A 24388-nucleotide genomic window follows, 5' to 3' on the forward strand; every position below is an offset into this window, starting at 1 on the left:
AAAATAAAAATTAATCAAAGTAAGAGATAGAAAAAGAAGTTATAATATAAGTTATGTATCTATTTTTTGCTATAAAAGATATTAACAACATTTTATTTCTTTAACTATTTATTTAATAAACTACTTACGTCGGCGTTCTTTTAAATAATAACATTAAAAATCTAGTGGCTTCCTGTGATAAGTCCTTGTATAGATATTCAAACCTATATCGAACGAATGTGATGTTTTGCCTGGTTTCCGTATCGTTTGATCCTCGGAACGGCGACATGCCAGAAAGCAATGTGTATGCAATCACTCCAAGCGACCAGATATCGGAGTATGGGTAAGCAGGTTCGTCGCACAAAATTTCAGGTGCTGCAGATTTTGAAAGATTAATAAACATGAACGAGTGATTAAAAAATAGAAATACAATGATTAGTGGTCAACAATCGGTCAAATTTGGTATTTACCTGTGAACTCCAAGACGCTGTTTGCCCCTACAACTGCTCCTAGCTTACTGACTTTCTGTGCGCATCCAAAGTCGATTAGTTTAATGTGTATGGTACGCACGGAAGCCATCACTATGTTGTCCGGTTGCAGATCCAAATGGGCATAGCCTCGCCAGTGTAAGTATTGCAATCCGTCTAATACCTAAAAATTATGTACAAGTATAAATTGGGCGGGTCGGGTTAAGATGGTTAGATTATACAGGTTTTAGTGTCTAAAAATACCTAACAACCTTGTTAAAATGTGTTCGTAGATATAGGTTACTATTATACTATAGCTTAACAGTTAGTAGGTAATTAAGACTTATTTTCTTTTTAGGACCTACTCGCTAGATCGAAGTATAAAATATTATTATTAATTTTTTTTTAATTATAATGTTAATTTATAATCCTATATAATATATTGGATTATAATAATGTATAGTATATATTATATATATATATATATATATATATATAGGATAGCTTTAGCCAAAATATGGGCGCAACCGCGCAACGAATGTTGGGAATGTTATTTTATATCATAGTAGTGGCGTATACAAGGGGGAAGTGGGGGGTCAGATTCCCCCCATTGGATATTTATTATTTTTTTTGTTTTTGCTTACATTATGCAGTATGCACTAAAATGCAATATTTTGTGATATTATTATCTATCGAGCTATTGAATTATGAAAATTTTCTCAATACTAAAAATTTTATTTTATTTTATTTGTAGCAAACTAATGTTTATTTAGTCGAAATGTTCAATAATGACTATGTTTATACTTTATTATAGCATATCTTATTATTTATAAAGACAATATTTTATATATAATAATATGTATGTATGCTCAACTAAAAAGGCTATGTTTCCACTGTGAGTCTGTGTTTAAAATGTTATCAGATATTATCGTTGTTATTACATTATAAGAAATAACTAAGGAGATCATTATCGCTATGGGTTTAGTTACGTACCTACCATTTATTTATCTGAAATCTAAAAAAAGACATTCACGGGATTGTTGAAAATGTATTTGTTACAGGAACGGCTAAATAGCCTAACACTTATGCCAGTTTATATTTAATTATAGCAGAAGTTTTAGACTAACTAGCAAAAAAAAAAAAATAGAAAACTAGATTTGTTAATTTAATTATTATTTATTTTATTTATACATTTAATGATGTAGCATTTTATAATACAGAAATTTTGACTTTATGGAGTATTGAAGTGAATAATTTACCATATTGTGTTTAGTGTGAATTTTAGATTAATTCAAATTATATTCATTCAAATTTCATTGTTCATCATTTGTTCTTATATTTTACTACCAAAGTAAAAAGTTTTGGGAAGGCGGGGGATTTTTCAATTTCCCCCTCCCATTTAGCTTTTTTTTTTCGATCCTCCCCCCTTTCAGAAATCATGTCTACGCCACTGTATCATAGGTTCGTAAACAAAGTACAAGAATAAGACTATCATTTTGTATAAAATTTAAAACATAATTTTATGATTATCTGTAAGGAAGTTATATTTTAAATAATACTCGACAACTCTCTAGGTCTCGAAACTTGACCCATTCAAAATTCCCGAAATTACTGTTTGTTTTATTTTCTGTTCCTTTTAATTTTCTCAACCCACAAAAAATGTAAATTATTACTTGAGTGACGATTGTAGCAACAGTTTGTTCCGAATAATTCTCTTTTGTTGATAAGTAAGTCAGTATATCTGCTCCTTGTAATTTTTCTTGAATGAAAACAGCTACAGGTGCATTTTCTAGCCTAATATTAAATAAAAATATTAAAACTAAAAGGTACTTAATGATAGTAATCGTAAGTAGTAAGAACTAACAAATACATGTGTAAGCACAATAAAACCATGTAGGTATTACAACAGTACCTACGTCAGTATTACAAAGTGCTATTTATGTTTGTAGTGTTTGTACTATGCAGTACAAAATTAAAATATAATGTTTTTTTTATGATATAAATATTTGATACTTGTTATTATTTTTCAATAGTTGTAATTATAATTTTATGTAGGTATAAAAATGAGTTGATTTTGGCAAGTCGTAGGTAGGCATTATAAATTATGTTTAATTAGATTTATGAATTTAATAAATTGTTTTTGTATATTGATTAATTTTATTCATGTATTCATTATTCATTACAATATTACTTTAAATATTGTATTTATAAAAAATTCATAATGATAGTGGTAGTATGATATTGCTTACTTAAAAGCCTCAACGAGATATGCTATTCGTTCATGTTTTAATGATTTAAGAACATTAAACTCGTGTGTAACTCGTGATTCAGTGTCGGGTGTAATCTCCAACAATTTTGCTACTACAATTGAATCATTTGATGTATTGATTCCTTTAAGTATGACGGAAAATCGTCCTCTTTCATAAGAAGTAAAAAATAATTAATATTTAATTATAAATAAGTAATAACTAGTAATTACGAGTTGAATTTATCTTACCTTGCAATTTCAGAAATAAAACGATATTTTTCAATAGGAGGCTGCTCAGCCCAATCTATTGGTTTATACTCAAGTGAATAATCTAAATTATTGCGAGGCTCATCACCAATTATTTCTCGTCCACTTTCAGTTATTATTTGCAGATTTAACATCGCCGGTGGAACTTCCAATTTTTGTGCATCTATTTAAAATCATTAAGTTTATTGGATTTTAAAGTTATACTTGATTACATTAATTATGTAAAAATCTTACCAGGGAAATGTGTTCGAACTATTGGTGAAGATGGTCCAGTTGGACCCCAAGCAATATGGTTCATTGCTGCTAATCTGAATTCATAATTTGTGTAAGGTCGAAGGTTTTGCATTAACCAAAATTCGTGATCAATATTTTTAGCCACCAATTCCCATTCGCTTTCTATAACAAAACATTATTTTATGGAATACGATTGAATTATTTAAATAGTTTAATTCATAATTATAATATATATATTATATATATATTTATAGGTTTTCTCTTTTTTTCTAAAGTTACTTGATATTCCTGTACCTAATTATGTATATACAAAAAAAGTACCCAATAATATGTAACCCTATATCCATGACTTTTAAGGATATTGTGGTTAATTTACTAATCAATTGTATAGAGTTTATTTAAGTTTTTTTTATACATAGATTACTATAAATTATCACAGTATTTCAATAAAAATAATTAGTTCATTATTTGTATATACAAGTGCAATACATTTCGTTTAACTTTATAACTTACCATTTTCTCGTACTTCTAATTGATAACATAATATTGGAGCATTTCCATCATGTTTTGGATGATCCCACCGTAATAAAATTTCAGTATCAGAATATTCTTTTACTATTGGAGCTTCCATAGGTCCAGGTTCATGTGCTAAGACGAGCCTTTTAAAGATTTCAATATAAGTATAAATATACATCAAAAATTAATAAAATAACTCAATTTACCGAGCTCTTGCTGTTGTTTGTCCAAATTTATTTCTAGCCACGACCTTATAAATACCTAGATCTAACTCAGTAGCTGGATCTAGTCTGAGGATAGATCTTCCATCATTGTCTTCCAACATTTTTATTCTATGACTTTCAGTTAAAACTATATCATTTCTATAAAATATTAATAGTTATTAATAAAATAGATTGAATTTACCTATGATATGTTCAAAATAAACAATCAATACTAACTTGAACCACTGGACTAATGGTTTTGGTACTCCCACAGCTAAACACATAAGATCAGCAGGCTTATCTGGTTCAACTGGTAATTTTTGTGGTTTTTCTCTAAAGAATGGCGGTTGTCCATCAATTCTTGATTCTAAAATTGCTTCTGCTTCTACATGAGCAGTTGGTCTAGAGCCTATTTCTTGTTTAAGTCTTCTCAATGTGTATATGTCAGCACCATATTTGCTGATTCTTGCTTTTTGTTCATCTTCAATTTCTTCATCCATGATATCTGTAAATTTTCTTCTTTCACGTATAACTGGAGCCTGAAATGATAATATTTTGGATATGGTTTGAAAACGTTATTCAAGATTTACTATTTAAAATAAATTATAATTATTTTAAAACTTCAATTACCTCCCAGTCTAAATGTGAATCGCTTCCTCCTCTATGTGTTAAGCTTTTACCGGCAACTTTCATATATTCCCTTAAACGCACTGGGAAATTTGTGTCTCTTAGTTGTAACAAATATGTATCGGGACCATATTGATAGTGACTCTCAGATTTAATTATTCCTATTTCTGTATCTATTGGCTCTTTGGATGGAAGTTTATCTTTCCATGACGGCAAATGTTTCTTTTGTGGTTTTGGTTCTGGTTCTGGAGTAGGACTAGGAGTGCAAGTAAAACCAGGTGGATAAATCATTTTTGATGGATGAGTGTACGCAGAAGATAAAGTACGGCATCTATACCAATTTCTACAAGATGCATTACTATACCAATCTCTGAAAATAGAAATACATTTTATAAAGTGATAAAAAATTAAATTTGAAATTAAAAAAAAATCATACTTCAAGTTATTGTAATAATTTCGAAGAGAATCTGTGTTTATTTGACTAGTTCCTGCGGGTATATCTTCGCCAAATTGTAACCAAGGATGTTGTAAGGCACTTATAACATCCAAACGATCATTAGGGTTGATTACTAATAGTTTTGAGATAAAGTCTCTAGCTAAATCGCTAATTTTTGTACTAAGTGTATAGGAACCACTTTTAACTCTATCCAAAGTATCAGCGTCGTTTACACAACGGAATAATGACATCCCAGTTAAAAGTAAATGAGTTATCACTCCGACTGACCACATATCGGATGAAAGGTCAACGCCTTCTCCCTTAGCTATTTCCGGAGAAATAAACTCAGGCATACCATAATAAACTGGTTCCAATTTTCTTCTGTTGATTTTTCTACTGAGTCCAAAATCACATAGCTTTAATGTATCGCCTCCTGGGTGAGATATCAGTAAATCTCCAGGCTAAAAGTTTAATATAATAAATAATTATAAATAATTAAATGTGTTCATAATCTGCATGCTAAGTACTCACTGTCAGTCCCAAATGGGCAATTTCAAAATCGTGCATGTGCTTTAAAGCCTTTAATAGTTGAATTATATATAAAGCTATATCATATTCTGTGAGGAAAGAATGTTTGGTTAGAATATCCAAAAGCTCACCACCTCCAGCACTTTGTTTTGAGTTAAGGAAATTATCAATGTTTTATATCAGTCTTGTATAAAATAACATAGCACTAATGAGAAAGATATAAAGGTTTGTACTTGAATATATTGCATTAATAAATATTCAATTAAGATAAAATAATTAGTGATATGGCTATTGTGTATTTTTGTAATCTATTATCGTAAATAAATTAAATAAATTAGTGATAATTTAGATATGTTAATACATTTTTGGAGAACTCGGTTCAATAATAAGTTTAACTATAATGAACACAACTGTAATGATTGAAACCGAATCACTACATCAGACTATGACGATGGTGGTTGTAAGACAAAATATTTAATCAATCGTTTAAAATATAAGTAATAAATTTTAACTTTGTTAATGGATACATCTTTTGTTGTATTTCATCAATAATGATTATTTTTAAATAAATAATTTATGTTTTCATTTTTAGAAAAAAAAAACGATTTTAGAGAATTAAATTAATCATTTTATCAATATAATTAATTATATTCAATATATTTAATTTTATCAAATTAAAGTAAGTATATTTCATTTTTTTGACGGAGCGCATTAATTGCGGAAAATGTTAATAAATTGTAAATTTTAAATTTCACATTAATATATAATATATATTATATCTTTTTTTTTGAAAAAATATAGAACATTTCTGTTTCCTAAAAATTCGTTGTATGTATTAGTGTACCTATTACAATCGTACATTTGTACCATACTTTATAAATATTAATAAATAAATAAAATATTAATAGTATAAATGCATATAAATTGTATTAAAGGATACAGTTCTGTGATAAGAGTGTATGTTCTGGAAGTCTGTAATGCATCATGAATACGAATAATTCGTCTATTGCTCAAGTCAGTCATTATTTTTAGTTCATTATCCATTAGTTTCGTCAAATTATCTCCTTTCGCATGCATAATCTTAGCAGCGTAATTTTTACCCGTTGATCTTTCTACTGCGTGGTACACAACACCTTGCGTACCGCGTCCCAACTCGTCTCCAATATCATATAAATCCGAAAAATCTTTTTTCTTCCATTTTATGTCAGTTTTACCGTTATATGAATAATCAGATTCTCGGTCTTCAACATGTATAGCCACTGAAGTAGATACTGATCCAGCTAAATTACGAGCGCTTATACTGTACAGTCCCTCATCTTTCATGATAACATCTTCGATGCGTAGAATACAAACATCTGGTTCTACTTGTTCAATCTATCAGTTTAAAACAAAATAAGATAATAATAATAACATCCATATACATTTTGCGAATTTTTCAATTACTTGAATTCTAGCTGAATCGACTAATGGTTTCCAATCTTTAAACCATTTTATTTCTGGATACGGGACACCAATCACTCTGGCTTCTAATTTACAGTTTTTGCGCAAAATTACATACATTTCTTCGGGCCTTTTTAAGAACTTCGGATATTCAGCAATCTGTAATCTAACTCTTTGTCTAGCTGTTCCATGTTCATTTGTAGCAACAGCTTCATATGTTCCTATATCTCGATCCAACATCCTTAAATTGAACATAGAATAGTTATTAAATATGGCAGTTTTACTTTAAATTTTATAAAGTGTTTACTTATTAATAAATAATGTGGCTTGGCCATTTCGTGTATAGCTCGAATCGTAACGACCACCCATTTCTATTAACTGATTATCAAAATAATATTGCATTTTTGGTTTTGGATATCCATAAACAAACCAGTATAAATTCACATTATGACCTTTAACACCATATTGTGTATCGTGTTCTTGATGTAAAAACCTGTAATTATTTTTGAAATAATAATAATTTAAGCCAAGAAGCAAAATATTAGAATATTTACCTTGGTGCTTGAGCATAGTTATCGTGAGGAGGTCTTTCGATATCAAAATCTCTTGGAAAATAAGGGGATGATTCTGGCTTAAAGTCAGTTCCTATTGGCAGATAAGGAGTGAATTTTGGAGGGTCTGGTTCTAACTTTTCTCTAAAAATTAAACAAAATAATAATTTTATAAGGTTAAATTAATATTTCAAAATTGTAGTGAATTTTTATCGCACCTGTATGTTAAAACAAATGGTGAGGGATCACTAATTCCATAGTTATTTTCAACTCTTACTCGGAACTTATAATCTCTAAATGGAATTAAATTATGTATATCGCAAGCACATCCTCGAATACCAGCTCTGACTGTAGTCCATTCGCCTTTTGGTTGTTCTTCCATTTCTACTAAATATGTTACCGGAGTCCTCGGTGTGATTGGTAATGAAGGTTTCCATGAAAGAGTAAGTCTTTTATCAGACATGCGAGTTATTGTTGGAGGATCAGGTAATGGTAATGGTGCTCCAGTTGCACGATATCGATCAAAGTCTTTGTAAAGTTCACCAACGGGACGTTTAGAACGCGAATCCAAACCATCTATAACATAATTAAATTTATTACTTAAGTTTTTTTATTTTTTATTTTATTTGTTACTTACTGTCAAACAAAATGCTTGCTTCACAATAGGCTTCTCCGTGTGGGTTAAAAATTCGTAATTTGTATCGACCAGAATCAATAATTGAGTCCGCGTGTAATATTTTTAATCGCAATAAACCAGAACCTTCTTTTTCCATTCTAATCCTTTCAGTTTCATATAATCTATTAGTGTCTAAGAACCACTCATATTCAGGTTCTGGCCATCCAGTAGCACATGCGGTAAATTTAGCTGTCATTCCATCAAACACTTCACAATCACCAATTTTCTTCATGAAGGACGGTGGTTCTTGTTTCCTAGATTCATCAACACTAAAAAAATAAATAATTTTAATTTCATATTTTATATTTTATATACACATTTAATGTACATTCGTGGAGCAATTGAAAGCTGTGCTTCACATGTAGCTGTTCCATCTCTGTTGGTTGCAATACAGCTGTATAGTCCCGCGTCATCACCATTGACATCACTTATAGTTAGACTACAAACTTCCCCATCACGTTTTAATTTGTACTTGTCCCCATTTGTTAATTGGTGACCATTTTTATGCCATATAATACTTGGAGATGGAACTCCGGTGACACGAGCATGGAATTTAGCATCTCTCGAAAGCAACTAAATTATTAAATAATAGAATAACAAAATAAATTTATAATATTAAACATTTATTTTTTCATACTTGTTGATTATGTGAAAAACGTTGCGTGAAAACAGGAGCTTGATAAAGTTTACGAATGCCAACTTGACATTCTGATTTGGTAGCACCTAGGTCATTTGTTAGAGTGCAAGTATACTGTCCAGCATCTCCTGTGTTGGTATCAAGTATTTCAAGTCCAACTTTATAACCATCACAGGTAAAATGAACTTTATTGCACGGTTGCAATATTTTTCCATCTTTTTCCCATTTAACATCTGGTATAGGATTACCAAGGAACGGAGCTAATAATGTTAATGCATTGCTTTCTTCAACTGTTGTATCTTTAAGTCCATGAAGGAATTCCGGTTTAGATTCCAATGAATCAGTGTTTATTTTTGCTGAAATTAAATTTCAGTACAAAATAATTAATTTAATTATATATATATGTATAATATATTACATTTCAATTAAATGAAAAATAAGTGTTAATTAAATTTGATTTATAATTTAAATAAATAAATAAATTCACAACTTAAAAATTAAAATTAAAAAATTTATGTAAGCACCAATTGTATATATTTCATAATACCGATTAAATTTATTATACTGTTTAATTTTTATAAATAAAGAAAAAACTATTAACTTACAAGTTACTGAAAGTTTGGCTTCTGATGCAGTATTTCCGTTGTCATTTGAAGCAATTATTGCAAGCTTGCCTGCATGTTCTGGACCAGCTTTTTCAATTAACAAGTAATGTAGACCATCGGGTTCATGTGCCATTTTGATTTTTTCTCCATCGATGACTAATGGCTTATCATTGATTGTCCTTGTTTAAGGTAATTTTATATATTAAATATGAATATTAATCACATAAAAAATTGTTTAGTTACCATGCGATTTCTGGAAGTGGAAAACCAGATAATCTAAAAGGCAATTTTGCAGGGAACCCTTCCACTACTTTAGAATCTCTTAAAGGCATAATAAAAGCTGGTACTGTAGCTGCCGGATTTACTTTAACTTTTATTTGACCATCTGCTTTACCCAGTTCATTCGATACAACGATTTCGTAATCACCAGCGTCTCCAAGCGTTGCTTTTTCAATTACTAGAGCTACATTTCCGTTGGGACCCATTACAAAATCAATCTGAGGACAAGGATGCAATACATGTCCATCTTTATACCATTTTACAATAGCATCTGGATACGCTACATATTGAGCTTCTATTTTTAAAATTTCATTCTCGTTGACGTCCACTTTGTTCGGGTGTTTAATTAGAATAGGCTTTTTTGGTAATTCTAGAAAAATATATTTGAATGTTAAACTAAAAAATGTAACATAGTTTACAAACATTTTAAAATTAAAAGCACAGTACTGAAAATATATTTTTTCATACTAATAGAATAAAAATAAATAAAAGTCATATATGTTAGATTCTGAGTACAGTGATGAATGTATTGACGTCACAATAATTTTTTTCTAGCTGTTATCATTTTTTGAAGCAATAAAAATACTTTGATTTTCAACTTTGGCGGTGGGCTTTAGTAGAAAATTTGGTATAGATTGTATTTTTGAGAGGTAAAATTTAGTTATTTTGTTGTGATTCAAAAATGTTCAGTTGGGTTCGAAAATTTTACATCTAAACTTTTGCTAATTATTCTATTTTTTTTTTATACATACTTTTTCAAAACATTTAGATTAATTTTATACTATTTATAATATAAATATCTTCACATCGTCTATGGTAGGGTCAGGTTGTATAGCAATAATAAATTATACAGGGTGATTCTTTTATCATAAAACACTCTTTATTTCAAAAAGTATTGATGTTTATGAAAACATTTTTTCACATAGTTTAAGTTGTTAAAAAACAACATTTTTATTAAAAAATTATATTTTTAAATATTTTTTATCCTTATAATTTTTTAATTTTTTACTTTTTGAATGACAATAGAGTTTTAATTTCATATTACAAAGCAAAATAAGTACTTTGATACATAAATATAGAATTTAGGACGAGTAGTCTATGAATTATACGTATTTAAAGTTTAGACAAGCGGAGTAGTGGACAAACATTTTACGGGGTACCACTCCACTGCGCGCATCAAAACTTTAAATACTTATAACATAATTTTTATGTATCAAAATATTCAGAAAAATATTCTACTTTTGGGATATGAAATTAAAATTCTGTTGTCATTCAAAAAAGTAAAAAACTTAAAAAAATAAAAGGATAAAAAGTATTTAAAAATGTAATTTTTTTGATAAAAACATTGTTTTTTTAACAACTTGAAACTATGTAAAAAATATTTTCAAAAACATGAAAAATTTTTGAAATAATGAGTGTTTTATGATGTAAGAATCGCCCTGTATAAATAAATATATAATATTGTATTAATTATAATGTATAGTTCAATAAATGCAATGTTTTAGAAAATAATTAATTTGACCTTGGTACTGTATTATTAAAATATATGTATAATTTAAATTTGACATAAAATACTATTTTATGTAGTATACTTTTTGTATGAACTTACCATTTACTACTAATGCAGTATTAGTAGCACTTGTACCAAAATTATTAGTCGCTATAATTTTATATGCACCACAATCTCCTTGTTCGACTTTATCAATTTTTATCATAACAGTTCCGTTTGGATTTGCTTCTAGGGTAATATGTTTTTGTTCGTCATCTTTGTTATCTCCTTCTGTATTTTTAAGCTCTTCTCCATCTTTATACCACGCAACATGGGGACGAGGGCTTCCAATAAGTTGTGTTTGTATTTCAATTGGTGATCCTTCAACCCCTTCTGTTATCCGTTCAAAAGGTTTTACAAACGACGGCATTATTTCCGCCATAGTTAAATTAGATGATGTTTCAGCTTCACCCATCATATTTACAGCTTTAACCGAGAACTATAATAAATATTAGACGTTAATCGATAATTAATTTAACAAATAAAATATAATCTTACTTTAGCAATATCTAAACCACTGAAATGGTCTATAGTAAGAGTACTTTTAACTTGGCCTTCTTCATTTGTATGTATACTGATTCTTAAGTCAGGTATTATGACTTCCCCATTTCTAAACCTATGTAAAAACGTTATTATATTCAATAAAATATTTCTTATAATTAATATTACCAAGTGATTTTAGGTTTTGGAATTCCATTAACTCGTACAGAAAGCTGTACTTCATCATATTCTTGTATTGTTAAATCTTCCATCAGTTTAACAAATGAAGGTTCCTCAGCTAAAGTTTAATTTTTATTTGATTATATAATTTTTAATAAAATAATATATGTAGGTTTACTTACTATGAAGTTTAAGATTAGCTATGGCAGTTGTTTCTCCTACTTTATTCCAAGCTTTAACTACATATTCACCTTCTTCTTCTGGGTTCACATCTCCAATAACTATCTTGAATTTTGTTATATCTTTTTCTAATTCTTCACTTGTAAGGTTGACAAATTCTCGTTCCGATAAATCTTTTCCATTTATTGTCCACACTATTTTTGGCTTAGGTACTGCATGAATAATTGCTTCAAATATCGCTTCCATTGAAGGTATTACAGTGACATCATGGAATCCTTCAATTTCCGGTTTCATAACTATATCTAAATGAGCGCTACATTCAGCTGAATCAAATTTATTAGTCGCTTTCACTCGGTAAAGACCGGTATCACTAAGTTCAGAAGTTGGAATTGTCATTGTGAATGTACATTCTTTTAGGCCATTAGCTATTTCAGATGAATTAACAGTAAAGTCAGCATTGACATTTTTACCATCACAAGTCCATTCTACTTCAGGAATGGGATCAGCTATGAGCGTTATTGACCATTCAACTTTTTGGCCTTTTATAACTTCTATATCGGAAAGTGGTTTTCTTATTTTGGGACCACGGAGCAACTCTACATCTTGCACGTTAAGTTTTGCTGATTTCATGTCTTCTCCAACTTCATTAGTTAATTTACAGCAATATGAACCAGAATCAGCCACTCTTAAATCTTGAATAGTTAATTTAAATGATTCATCTTCTTCGGAATCATTAATTTGGATATTTCTAGTATTTGATAATTCATTACCGTCTTTGAACCTTAAGTATTAAAATACATAAAATAAAATAAATATTATTAAAATGTAAGTAAATAAACTTTTACCATTGAACTTTAGGCTTAGGAGCACCACGAGCTTTTACATTAAATACTTTTGTAAGTGATTCATATGTTTCATCATCATCCATCCCAGATATTATTTTCGGAGGCACTAAATATTTCAAACAAAATAAATAATCATTTTTTTTTAAATTATTTTTTTTTTCAAATCAAACTTACCAAATTTCTAGGAAAAATATACAATATTTTCAAACGTATTACACACAAGCCCAAAAACCAAAAATTATATTTGTTATTAGTGATCAATATATCATGGATTAAATAGTACATAAACATCAAAATAGGTTAAAATAATGCAGTTTTAGGCGCAAGTGACTAACATAATATATAGCTTAAATAACCTGAACAGTGGCGATTGCTGAACGAACAAGAGATAAAAGACAACACTGACGTTATTATAACATCTGATTTTGTATACCTCCTATTTGTTTTACTCCACTTCTTTGCTTATCATTGTTTTCTTCCATTGATGTCTTTAAGGTTTTCAATTTTGACATATTTTCATTTTCTTTATTCGTACCATCTGGAGAATGCTCTTTAATTATTTGATTAACCTTCTCTATGGGTTTTCCAGTTTTGTCGTTGTTTATTTCGCTTTCTTTATTAATTAAAAGTTTTTCCATTGGAATATTTAAGTTTGTATCTAATATTTCTTTTGTTATTGAGAGATGGACTGAAGTATTAGGATGTAAATCTTGTGTTGAACTATCAATGTCATTTAATGAAAGAGAATTACCAGGTGATAAATCTGTGTTGTTGTTACATGCAATATCTCCTTTTTGATTTGTTGTAAGAGTTAACGTATTTTCATGTTTTTTATCTAATAAACTCAGAGAAGATTTTTTAACTATATCGCCTTCTTTATTTTCTAAATTTTCTAAGATAGGAGTTGGTAAATTATTTGTTTCTTTTCCTTTGAATAAAGATGAAGCATTAGGTTTTAAATCGTTCATTGAATTTTTAATATCACTTGATAAACTATTATCCTTTGGTAAAACTATATCCAAGTTACTATCTTTTGGTAAAGAATTAGATACTGAATGCTTTTCATTATTTAAATTATTTTCTTTATCTAACAAAAAACTTTTATTTTCATAATGTGAAACACCAGAATCTGCTTTTGTAGTAGTTAAATAATTATTCTTTAAATCACTTATTATTTTTTTATTTAACTCAGGTAATAAAGATTTTTTTAATGGTTCTGTACTTGATATTTCAGATAATTTTTTTGCTGTTAATGAGTCAAATGACTCATTATGAATTTCAGGTTCACGGTCAGCATCTAATTTAGATATTAATTTCTTTCCCAAATTAGTGTTATTTTCATCACATACGATTTTTGAGAAACTAGATTTTCCAGAATGAGAATCTTTTATTTGATCATTGTCTTCTTTAATTGAGTTCCTTTTTTGTTTATTACATTTATTATCTTCTGGTATTTCAGCACACATCGCACTTAAAGCATCACTTATCATACTAGATTGTCTTATTAATGATTTTCTACGAAAATCAGCTTCATCAGCTTTTGATAGACGGAAAGGACTATGTTCATTTGATTTATCATTGTCTAAAACTTTCGTGTAATTACTTTTTGGTTTATTATTTATATTGTTTAAATCATCATTATTGTCCAAAATACTAATTGACTCATTTAAATTATGTTCTGATATTGGTTTAAAGCTCTTGTCTAGTGTATCATTAATTGTTGTTAATTCATATTCTTCTGTTTTACCTTGAAGAAATGATGAGGGATAGAAATCTTTATTTAGTTCATTTTCCTTAACTATAGGTGAAGTAGATTTTTCCAATATAAAATCTTTTTTTGCATGCTCAGTAGAAGGCAACCTAGACAAAGATAATCTTTTTGGTATTTCAGAACATTCTTTTATATTTTTCTTGGGTGAAAAAGAGTTATCACATTCTTCTATAGAAGACAGTTTTGATATTGAAGCTCTATCAGTACTATTCAAAACAGTTCCTTCGCCTTTCGAATATTTTCCATCCGAATTTTCGCAACTATTTTCTAACGTATCAGTATATAAACTATGCGTTAAAACAGCTTTTTTCAGTCTATCTGTATTATAGATAGTGTCACTAATTAATTCTTTTGATGTATTCTCCGTTATTAATGAGGTTTCTTTTTTACTGTTTATACAAGTATTTGAATTGTCAGAAATTAATTCATTGATCAAAGTTTCAGATAGCTCATCCATCTTTGTATTTTCTTCTAATGATGATAACCTTGAAACTGATCTTGCTTTTAGTGTAGATGATTCACTTAACATGCTATTGCTTCGTGATAGTATATTTTCTGAACGATTTACTTCAAATTTATAAGGATTAATTATATTTTCCTTTTGGTTTTCTTTTTCCAATATATTTTCTAAATCATTTCGTTGTTTTTGAACTCTTTTTAGTAATTCTATTAAAGAATTATCGTCGTCTTCATCGCAACTATCTCCTAATAATTTTTGTGAGTTTTTATTTTCTTTCATTTTTTTAATCTCATTTCTTACTTCTTCGTGCTTTTTAACGCTTTCAATAACCCAAAGTGGCTCTTCTTCTTCGTCAGAAGCTGTGTGTATTGATATACTTCTGTCTATTTTAATTGGTATAATTCGTTCATCCCTAGGTTCTTCTACAATACCATAATAATTTTTACATTTAATAGAAGATTCTTCCCAGTTCATTTCCACGCAACTAAATTCTCCCGATTGACTGCTCATTATAAGTAAACTTTCTTCGGTTTTGATAGATCTATCACCATCTGTAACGTGTTAATTATAATAACCTAATTTAATGAAGGTAACATGAACATCATAGATGCCCTTGTTGACTCCTGTAAATATTTGCATACCTATATTTATTATCGATGAAATACCAATTTTTCTATCTTCTTCAACATTAATTTCCACTAATCTTTCCCTGCAGTTTTCCTTGCTGTTGATATTGATTGGCAATGTCACTAATAAATGTAATTACTTTGTTTTTAACATTTTCGTATGTCATTTTGTATACAAAAGAAACTAATAGCAAATTAAAGCTTTTAGCATATATAATTCTATTCTATATAAAATCCCACATATTTTGTAAATAGCTATATAAGTAAAATAGCTTCTATTTACACAGTTTTTTTATGGCTATAAACTAACCTTTTTCTTTTTTATCTACATTTTCTTCTATATCCTCATTTTCATTTTTAGCTGATTCGTTATCGTCTTCTTTGAAATCAGTTGAATGTTTAGCTAAGTTTTTCAAAGTTCATGCAAAATTACAACATTTTAAATTAAAAATTAAAACATTTAGTTCAAAAAGGATTGAATTAACATTTGAAAACATGCTTAAAACGCATTCCCTAAATTTATCCAAAATGTAATGAATTTATTATAAAAATAGGTTTCATACTTTATTAATATATATATATATATATATATATGGCCATGTTACTTACCTAGAATATTCACTATACTCTTAGTAACAGCTGTACCCATTTCGTTAGTAGCTCTAACTTCATATTCTCCACCATCTTCTACTTTTACAAGATTAACAGTTAGACTGAAATTCTCCACCCTTTTTTTGTCTTTTGATATTTTGATGTGAGCATCACTTCGTACTTCTTTTCCATCCTTAAACCATTTAATTTCAGGAGCCGGGCTTCCATAACAAGTCACTTGTAGTTTGAGCATTCCTCCTTCTGTTACTTCCATATCCCTTAATCCTTTTTTAAATGTAGGTTGTGCTATTAAATGAAAAAATGAGTGTCATTGAAGTACCTAAGTTTTAGTTTAAAACTAATATATCTTACACATAACTGTAAGAGTTGCTTCTGAATCGTAAGTTCCAATTTCGTTTGTTGCTCTACATTTATACGTGCCAGCTAATTTGGTTTTTGCTTCTTTTATAATAAGTTTGAAATTATCTCCATCTTCGAAACAAGTGAATTCTGTAGTTGTTTCTGTTATTTCTTCTTCTTCGCGGAACCTATTAAGTTAATATTAATAATTTATTTTTTCACATTTTTATTTCTATTATTTTACCATTGAACTGATGATTTAGGATAAGAATTTAGTTTTACAGTAAACTCTACATTTGTATCCCCTTCAATTGCTTTTGTATCTGTTAAAGGAGTTTCAAAAATTGGCGGACATTTGACCAATAATTTTCCCTCGCTCGTATTTTTTCCAAATTCGTTGCTTATTTCACATGTATATTTGCCTGAATCTTCCCTCGTAAGATTACTTATTAAAAGAGTATGAACGTCTTCCACGGCGTTAATTTTTATGTGTGTTTTATCAGCAATTAACAATTTGTCTTCAAAGTACCTGAAATATTAAACAATTATATATTAATTTGTTTCTTACGCGTTCATATTATTACTTTTTTTACCATTTTACTTGAGGTGGTGGATCTCCTTCTACTCTCACGCTCAAAGATACATAATCACCTTCTAAAGTTTCTACTTCTTTAGCTAAAGCACCAATAAATTGAGGAGGCATTTGAAGATTAATTCGACAAGCATCAGATATTTGACTAAATTGATTAGAAGCAACTACTGAGTATAAACCTACATCTTCCATTTTACAATCTTGAATAATTAAGGTATAGACTCCAGCTACTTCATCGGTGACGTATTTTATCCTATTCGACTTCTTTATAACTTTACTATCCTTATACCTAAAAAAAATATAATAATTTATTGGTAAGTTAAATTTTTTTATAGAAATGAATAATATTTTACCATTGTACTATTGGTTTTGGAGATGCTTCAATTTCTACTGTTAATGTTATTTCTTTTCCAGTAACACCTTCATAGTCAATTAAATTTTTTTTAAACTTTGGAGCGGCCTTAATCAATAAATTGATTGTTTCTGTATCAGATCCTAAATCATTTTTGGCTAATACTTTATATTCTCCTTCGTCTTCGACCTCAACATTTTTTATCACAATAGCAGCAATCTCATCTTCAAACATAAATTTTATTCGTTCATTTTCTTGTATTTCTTCATCGTTTTTAAACCATATTATATCTGGCAGAGGATCACCAATTACTTTAGCCTCTAAGATTGCTGTGCTTTGGATCTTTGTTTCAAATTCTTTCATGTCGGTAGTTACTCTTGGAGCATACGGTAAATTTAGTTCTTTAACAACACCTACAATTAATAAAAATTTAAGCTAAATCTATAAAGGTAAAATTTATTATATTTCTGTAGTTTTATGTTATTTAATTTACCTTGTACGCTAAGCTCAGCACTACATGATATCTTTCCGTGACAAGTAGAAGCGATACAAGTGTATAAACCAGCATCTTCTGGTTTTACATTTTGGAATACTAATGCTAATGAATCCTCGTCGTCCTTGAATAATACTTTAAACCGTTCTTCAGGGTTAAATGGTTTTCCATTTTTCAACCAGGTAAAGTGTGGAGTACCATCAGGTACTATCGTTTGCATTCCAGCCCATAAGTCTTTTTCATCTAAACAAATATATAAAGACAAATGTTAACCTTATTTATTACATAAAATAATTGCTTACTAGTAACTGAAACATGACAAGAACACGACTCTTCAGAGTATTTATTACTAGCAATCACTCGATATTCTCCTGCATCTTCTTGTTTTACATTAGGTAAAACCATTTCATAGAGACCTTTTTCTTTATTTACTTCTAATATTTGTATTCTTGTGTTTTCATCAGATATTTCTTTATCTCCTTTGAAACTAAATAAATATAAGAACAATTTTAATTAATTAAATTTATGTTATATAATAACCAAGAAATTTACAATCTCAATTTGGGTAATGGATTTGCTTTTATCTCAATCATAAATCTAGCATGAGTGTTCTCTAAAAGCTGAGTATCAGCAAGCTTAACAGCAAAAATTGGAGCGTTTGCTTTAGCTCTTGCTTTCTTTTCATCTGCTGAAACTGAAATTTTAAATTTAATACAGTTACTTCATAGTGTATGTTTATTTAATTAACCAATATACTGAGTAACTTACGATTTTCAACAAATAGTAACGCTGTACTCGTAGACTCTCCTAAATCATTTTCAGCTTTAACCGTATAAGTTCCCGAATCTGATATTATTACTTTATTTAACTGTAATTTATATAAATTGTTTTCTTTGTCTTCTGTGATGGAAGTTCGATTAGCAATAGTATTTGGTAATGGCATATTATTTTTCAACCATGTGACTTTTGTGGCACCCTCTATTTCACATTCAAATGTTGCATTTTCCCCGACTAGTATGATAAATAAAATAGTAATTAGTAAATAATTTAACTTTAAACATATTTAATGCAGCAATATGTAGTATAAAAGCAATTATTATTATTTTTTTTTATGAACACCATATCATATTTAAAAATAATTTTTCAATCTACTTTGGCTTTGGTTAAAATAAAAGCATATTTAAAAACAAATTTAAATTTGCGTTACTCTCACGTGTTTTCACCTGCGAGAGAAGATTCATTATTCATCGATCTTCCCGATTTAAATTCACCCTTAGTGTCCCACCATTCATTACACTCTTCAATAACACCTTTTCATTTAACGATATAGTTTTATCAATAATTTTATTTAATAAATTAAAAATACAGACTCTTCAGACACTATAATTTAATAAAATATGTGGTTACTAACCTCCACGACTTGTTCCTTTAATGTTGACGTGGAAATAAGGTTTTGAAACACCTTCTACATATTTTAATGGTTCGGATTCAATTTCTTCTTCAGCTGGCGAAGGAGACCTTTCAGGTGGTGGGGGCTCAGTTGGAATTGGTTCTACTTGTGGAGCAGGTACTTCTTCTTTTATTTCCTTTTCAACAATAACCTCTTTTTGCGGAACAGGCATTTCAATCACAGGGGGTTCTAAACAAATATTATTATATTAATATAAATATTAAAACTTTATTTGTAGGTATAGTTACAAAATTATCAATGTTTTAGATTTAAGAATTTACAAAATATTTTGGAATACATATAGGTAGGATGACCATAGCGATGGTGGTTATAGGTTAGGTACTTATTTATTATTGTTTAATAAATAACAAAGTACAAACATTATAAAATATATTTCTCAGGAAAATTACATATGCTTTTTCCTATATTATTTAGATCGCCATGTTAAAATTGTTAGTATTACTAACATATAATATATATAAAATCGTATTAAAATACAAAGTCTAGTCCTAGTGTAACTAATGGGTGAGTTTGTTCACAAATTGTCTTCGACTATTATTCTTATTACAGAGTAGTATTGTGCTTAAGTGCAAACAATGGACAATTTAAAATTGTTTGAATACTTGAAATTCAACATAGGACAAAAGAAGATATTTATACAAAAAGTAGCAATTTTTCACAAACGATATAAGTTAATTAGTTTTAACTTAAACTTTCAAACAATTTGCCATTTTGTATATTATTATTTTGTATACAAAATTATTTTTTTTATAAATATTTATATTAATTTTAAATCAGATACCATTAAGTTGTTTACAAAATTCTACGCAGTACATCGTTATTGACTAATATATATGACCTAATATTATAATCTATTTCATTTTATTGGCAACAATTAAATTAATTAAAAATTAATTAAACTTACCGTATAATTGATAGAAAAAGGTGTTTGAGGAAAAATAATTATTTTACAGGTGAATATCGAATGTCAAAAATATTTGAAGTTAAAATGATCATAAAAAATTATTTTGGATTTTCAGTAGAATTTTTTTTTCTTATATAGGTTGTAAAACTAATAAAGAACTTTTTATTAAATTTTTAAATCTTAAATTTAAAAACAAAAATATTTGTAAATTTTTAACTACAATATAATGTACATATTTTCACGATTTTTATAAATTTTGTTAAAATTCTAACTTTAAATGCTTATAAAAATGCTTGCCAAGTCAGAGATCGTCATGTAAACTTTCTTGATTTTCAATTTTTAGAATTGTATTAATTGTATGCATATGTATGTATAATGTATTTTATTTTCATTTTCATTTAGTAAGATAGATCTCTGAAATCAGAGAGCGGATTATGTTGTTTGGGGTCTTGTTAAATTTAAATTGGGTTGGAGAAGTGCAGTGAAGATTTTCAAAACTTTATATTTTATAATTTATTCACTACAGAGCTTAAAAAAAAATTAAAACACATTTTATTGGGAGTTTTTTTTTTATGTTTTCAGCTTTATAGCTTTGTAGCGAGTGACCGATTGAAGATAAAGTTCTGAAAATCTTCACTGCACTTTTCCTAGCTTATGTGAATCTAACAAAACCCAAAATAACAAAATCCGTTCTCCAGTTTCAGTAATCTACCACGTTAAATGGAAACCTAGCAAAAAATAATTATTTTTTTAACATGAAAAATTAAATAATTTTTTTGAAAATTTTTAATCTCACATTTTGTATCTACTTTTAATCTCTTCTTAATGAGCTATCAACCAACATTTTAGCTATAATAATTTTGAAGAAAAGTTAAAAAATACATATTTTGGAACTGTTTAAGCCGACGTTTTTGTGGATTCAAATCATTATATCGCTTGAGTGTGACTTCGGATCGCTCTCATTAATATTTTACGTTAAAACTAGCTTAATTATCCACCTACTCATTACAAATGAGTTACATTTTTATCATTTTCTTATTTAACACAAATTCTTGAAGTTTTAAAAATTCAGACTTTTTAATTTCAATTACCATACCTACTTGATTAAAAATCAAGAAAGTAAAAATATTGTGTCTATATATATTTTCAATATTTTTTGATTGAGAAATTCACAAATTAAAAGAAACATTATATTAAATTTTCAAGCATTTTAACCCCGCAAATAATTTTTAATCAACATTTTTAAAACAAAATCTACAAAATATTAAAAATTTCTTATGTTTACAAATAGAAAATAGCTGAAAACTAGTCAAAATATAAGTGAAAAAAAAGTTGTCAAAAATTGGATTTGCATAAAATTTCCCGTTTTTCTTTAATTTTTTGTTTGTTTTTCCTAATTATAAAAATCAGTACTAGGAGTTTTTAAGTTTGATCTCTTTAAAGTACAAATAAGATCTAAAACCATCCACACTTTAGAAAATTCAAGCAATTTATCGACAACTTATCTTGTACTACTCACACACACACACACACACACACACACACACAAAATACACATTACGGTATAATCAACACATCATTCATCATTTAGTATCTAAAATATATATTGTAGAGTATAAAGTTTTAGAAAATCATATTTAAAATATAAAAATTTAGAAAACTTAGATTATAGAACAGTGATTTTAGCTAGAAAAGGGTCAAATATAATTTTTTAGACGATATAACAAAATTCTTTGCTTGCTATTACTATACGAGTATATTATAATGATTAAATTAATTATAAACATAAAATAGAAGCAACGTAAGACTGAAGCTACTATAAATAAATTTATATTAAATATATTACTAAATAAATAAGTACAATAAAAATTAAAATAAGTAATTAAAATCTAAATTATGGTATAAATTATTTTTTAAAAACAATATTGTAATATTTTAAAGATAATAATTCGAATCTTATATATTATTAAAAAAAATTAAGTTTGCAAATAATAAGCGAGCAACAAATATTTTATAATATTCGGAATCCCAGATTGAGAGTGATGAATGAATGAGTTGATATTTGATTTAACAATTAAGTATATTGTGTAGTAATAATGTTTGTCATCATCTTATGGATTATTAATTATGCTTTAATTTTAATTTATGATTCAAAAATAAAAAGTGATTTTCCACCAAATATATTTCATGTTAACATTTTTTAGACATGATATAAAAATGTCATAATATTTTGGCCCTTTTAATGTTATTTACTTAAATAAACATTATAACCTTCGATTTTTTTTTTTTAATTATTTATTAAAAAATGTTTAATTAACAAGCAAGATTGAAAATTGAACACAAAGATAAAGACAAGGATATTCAAATTTATATATAATTATTATTTTTCTTAAAACAATGTTTAAAATTTAAAAAAATATTATAATTATAAAAGTTATAAACATTCGATTATAATTAAATAATCGTTTTCTTTACAATATAATGTAATTTTCAAAATATTTAAATTATTTTAAGTTAAATTTCAAATGGTTATTAATACCATAAAAAGAGTAAAATATTTCTAAAATTATCTAAAAAATTTCATTTTAATTATTTGGTATAAATTTCTTTATTTAGCCATTAAAATTATCTCCTCTTAGAATCTAAATTGTTAGGTTAATTACTTGGGTTTAAAAATTTGTGGAATAATATTTGTATATTTTGCACTCTCATAGATAATTTTTTTTTTATTATTATTTTAATTAATATTCCAAAGGTATTCACTTTACACAGCGATAAAATGAACATAAAACATTTAAACATATCTAATTTATGATGGTATTTTTTATTTTTAAGTTATACGATAAAGAAGTAACTCATTGTTGACACTTTCATATTTCAATGAGAGTTAAATATTATAAAATTATTAATTCAATCATAGACTAACCTTCAACTTTGACCTCAGGTTCTGGGCGTTTCTTAGGTTCAGGTGGTGATGTGCATTCAAATATTGGTTCTTTAGGTGGAAGTGTAAGTGGTGGACGTTTTGGTTCCTCGACGTGCTTCAACGGTTTTGGTGCTAATCGTCTTTCAATGGGATCTAAACCTTCTTCAATTTCTTTAGAAATATCTAATTCGATACCTTTAAGTGGTTCAAATAAATCTTCATCCTTTTGTTTTTGTACTTTGATATCGTCACTGTTATGTTCAACATTTGTCACTAAAATATAAAATCATTAACTAAAAACTTATAGGTAGCTTACATAACGATACAAACAAAAAAGCAAGTATAGCTTATTCATATTTATACTAAATTATTAATAGCTTAAAACGCGCGTAATTTTTATTTTTTATGTGCGTAAGTTAGAAGCATTTTTATACATATAATATTAGCTATTTAGTAAATTGTACCTATTATTATTTTTAATCGTCAACGATTTATTTTACATAATCACAGCTTAAGCATACGCGTAATTTATTTTTATAAACCTGTTACAGAAGATTTAGAAGTTTCTGTTATAGATACAAATTCTCGCTCCCAAAATTGGTCTTGTAAATCTTCTTTTTCACCTTTTAACCGATAATCTCATTATATACATTATTTTTAATGTTTAAATTACTTTAACGTATAATCATTATCATAAAAAAAATTAATTAATTTAATACTTACGTAAATCGTTTCTATGTTCTTCGATTTCTGTAATCCACTGATCTCGACTCAAATCTTCATTAGCCCTAAAGGTGAAAGGATAATTTCCAACTTCTCCTAGTCTATGATGAAGTACCCATACACGCTTGTTGTCTGGTGCTGCTTTTACAGTAACTTCAGGTAACTGCATGTATGATAAAAATAATATTTTTA

At 27.8% G+C, this 24388-nt stretch overlaps 1 protein-coding gene across 9 annotated transcripts in view; it reads right to left on the reverse strand.

Moving 5' to 3' along the window:
• LOC113558771 (obscurin-like) overlaps nt 1-24388 on the reverse strand; it is a 56801-nt gene that overhangs the window by 1442 nt on the left and 30971 nt on the right. For 5 of the 9 annotated variants that reach the window (XM_026964307.1, XM_026964360.1, XM_026964353.1 and 2 more), the window contains 44 exons: nt 24197-24359; nt 24016-24096; nt 23474-23746; nt 19584-19811; nt 19396-19482; nt 18941-19183; nt 18725-18866; nt 18475-18659; nt 18173-18415; nt 17681-18092; nt 17329-17616; nt 16980-17264; nt 16748-16923; nt 16394-16681; nt 16095-16187; nt 15800-15907; nt 13361-15709; nt 12928-13033; nt 12085-12863; nt 11912-12020; nt 11741-11858; nt 11303-11681; nt 9658-10063; nt 9415-9593; nt 8810-9165; nt 8501-8745; nt 8134-8441; nt 7715-8072; nt 7500-7640; nt 7253-7438; nt 6949-7186; nt 6446-6879; nt 5509-5647; nt 4978-5438; nt 4545-4911; nt 4152-4453; nt 3918-4073; nt 3709-3854; nt 3196-3357; nt 2944-3124; nt 2696-2863; nt 2120-2240; nt 450-630; nt 129-354 (listed from right to left, as the gene is read on the reverse strand). In XM_026964307.1, the coding sequence (XP_026820108.1) occupies nt 129-354; nt 450-630; nt 2120-2240; nt 2696-2863; nt 2944-3124; nt 3196-3357; nt 3709-3854; nt 3918-4073; nt 4152-4453; nt 4545-4911; nt 4978-5438; nt 5509-5647; nt 6446-6879; nt 6949-7186; nt 7253-7438; nt 7500-7640; nt 7715-8072; nt 8134-8441; nt 8501-8745; nt 8810-9165; nt 9415-9593; nt 9658-10063; nt 11303-11681; nt 11741-11858; nt 11912-12020; nt 12085-12863; nt 12928-13033; nt 13361-15709; nt 15800-15907; nt 16095-16187; nt 16394-16681; nt 16748-16923; nt 16980-17264; nt 17329-17616; nt 17681-18092; nt 18173-18415; nt 18475-18659; nt 18725-18866; nt 18941-19183; nt 19396-19482; nt 19584-19811; nt 23474-23746; nt 24016-24096; nt 24197-24359 (12596 nt within the window). The remainder of the gene's footprint in view (nt 1-128; nt 355-449; nt 631-2119; nt 2241-2695; nt 2864-2943; nt 3125-3195; nt 3358-3708; nt 3855-3917; nt 4074-4151; nt 4454-4544; nt 4912-4977; nt 5439-5508; nt 5648-6445; nt 6880-6948; nt 7187-7252; nt 7439-7499; nt 7641-7714; nt 8073-8133; nt 8442-8500; nt 8746-8809; nt 9166-9414; nt 9594-9657; nt 10064-11302; nt 11682-11740; nt 11859-11911; nt 12021-12084; nt 12864-12927; nt 13034-13360; nt 15710-15799; nt 15908-16094; nt 16188-16393; nt 16682-16747; nt 16924-16979; nt 17265-17328; nt 17617-17680; nt 18093-18172; nt 18416-18474; nt 18660-18724; nt 18867-18940; nt 19184-19395; nt 19483-19583; nt 19812-23473; nt 23747-24015; nt 24097-24196; nt 24360-24388) is intronic. The other 4 variants (XM_026964315.1, XM_026964322.1, XM_026964338.1 and 1 more) reach the window with 4 other exon arrangements.

Source organism: Rhopalosiphum maidis, chromosome 4, assembly GCF_003676215.2.
Source record: "Rhopalosiphum maidis isolate BTI-1 chromosome 4, ASM367621v3, whole genome shotgun sequence".
Classification (NCBI taxonomy): domain Eukaryota; kingdom Metazoa; phylum Arthropoda; class Insecta; order Hemiptera; family Aphididae; genus Rhopalosiphum; species Rhopalosiphum maidis.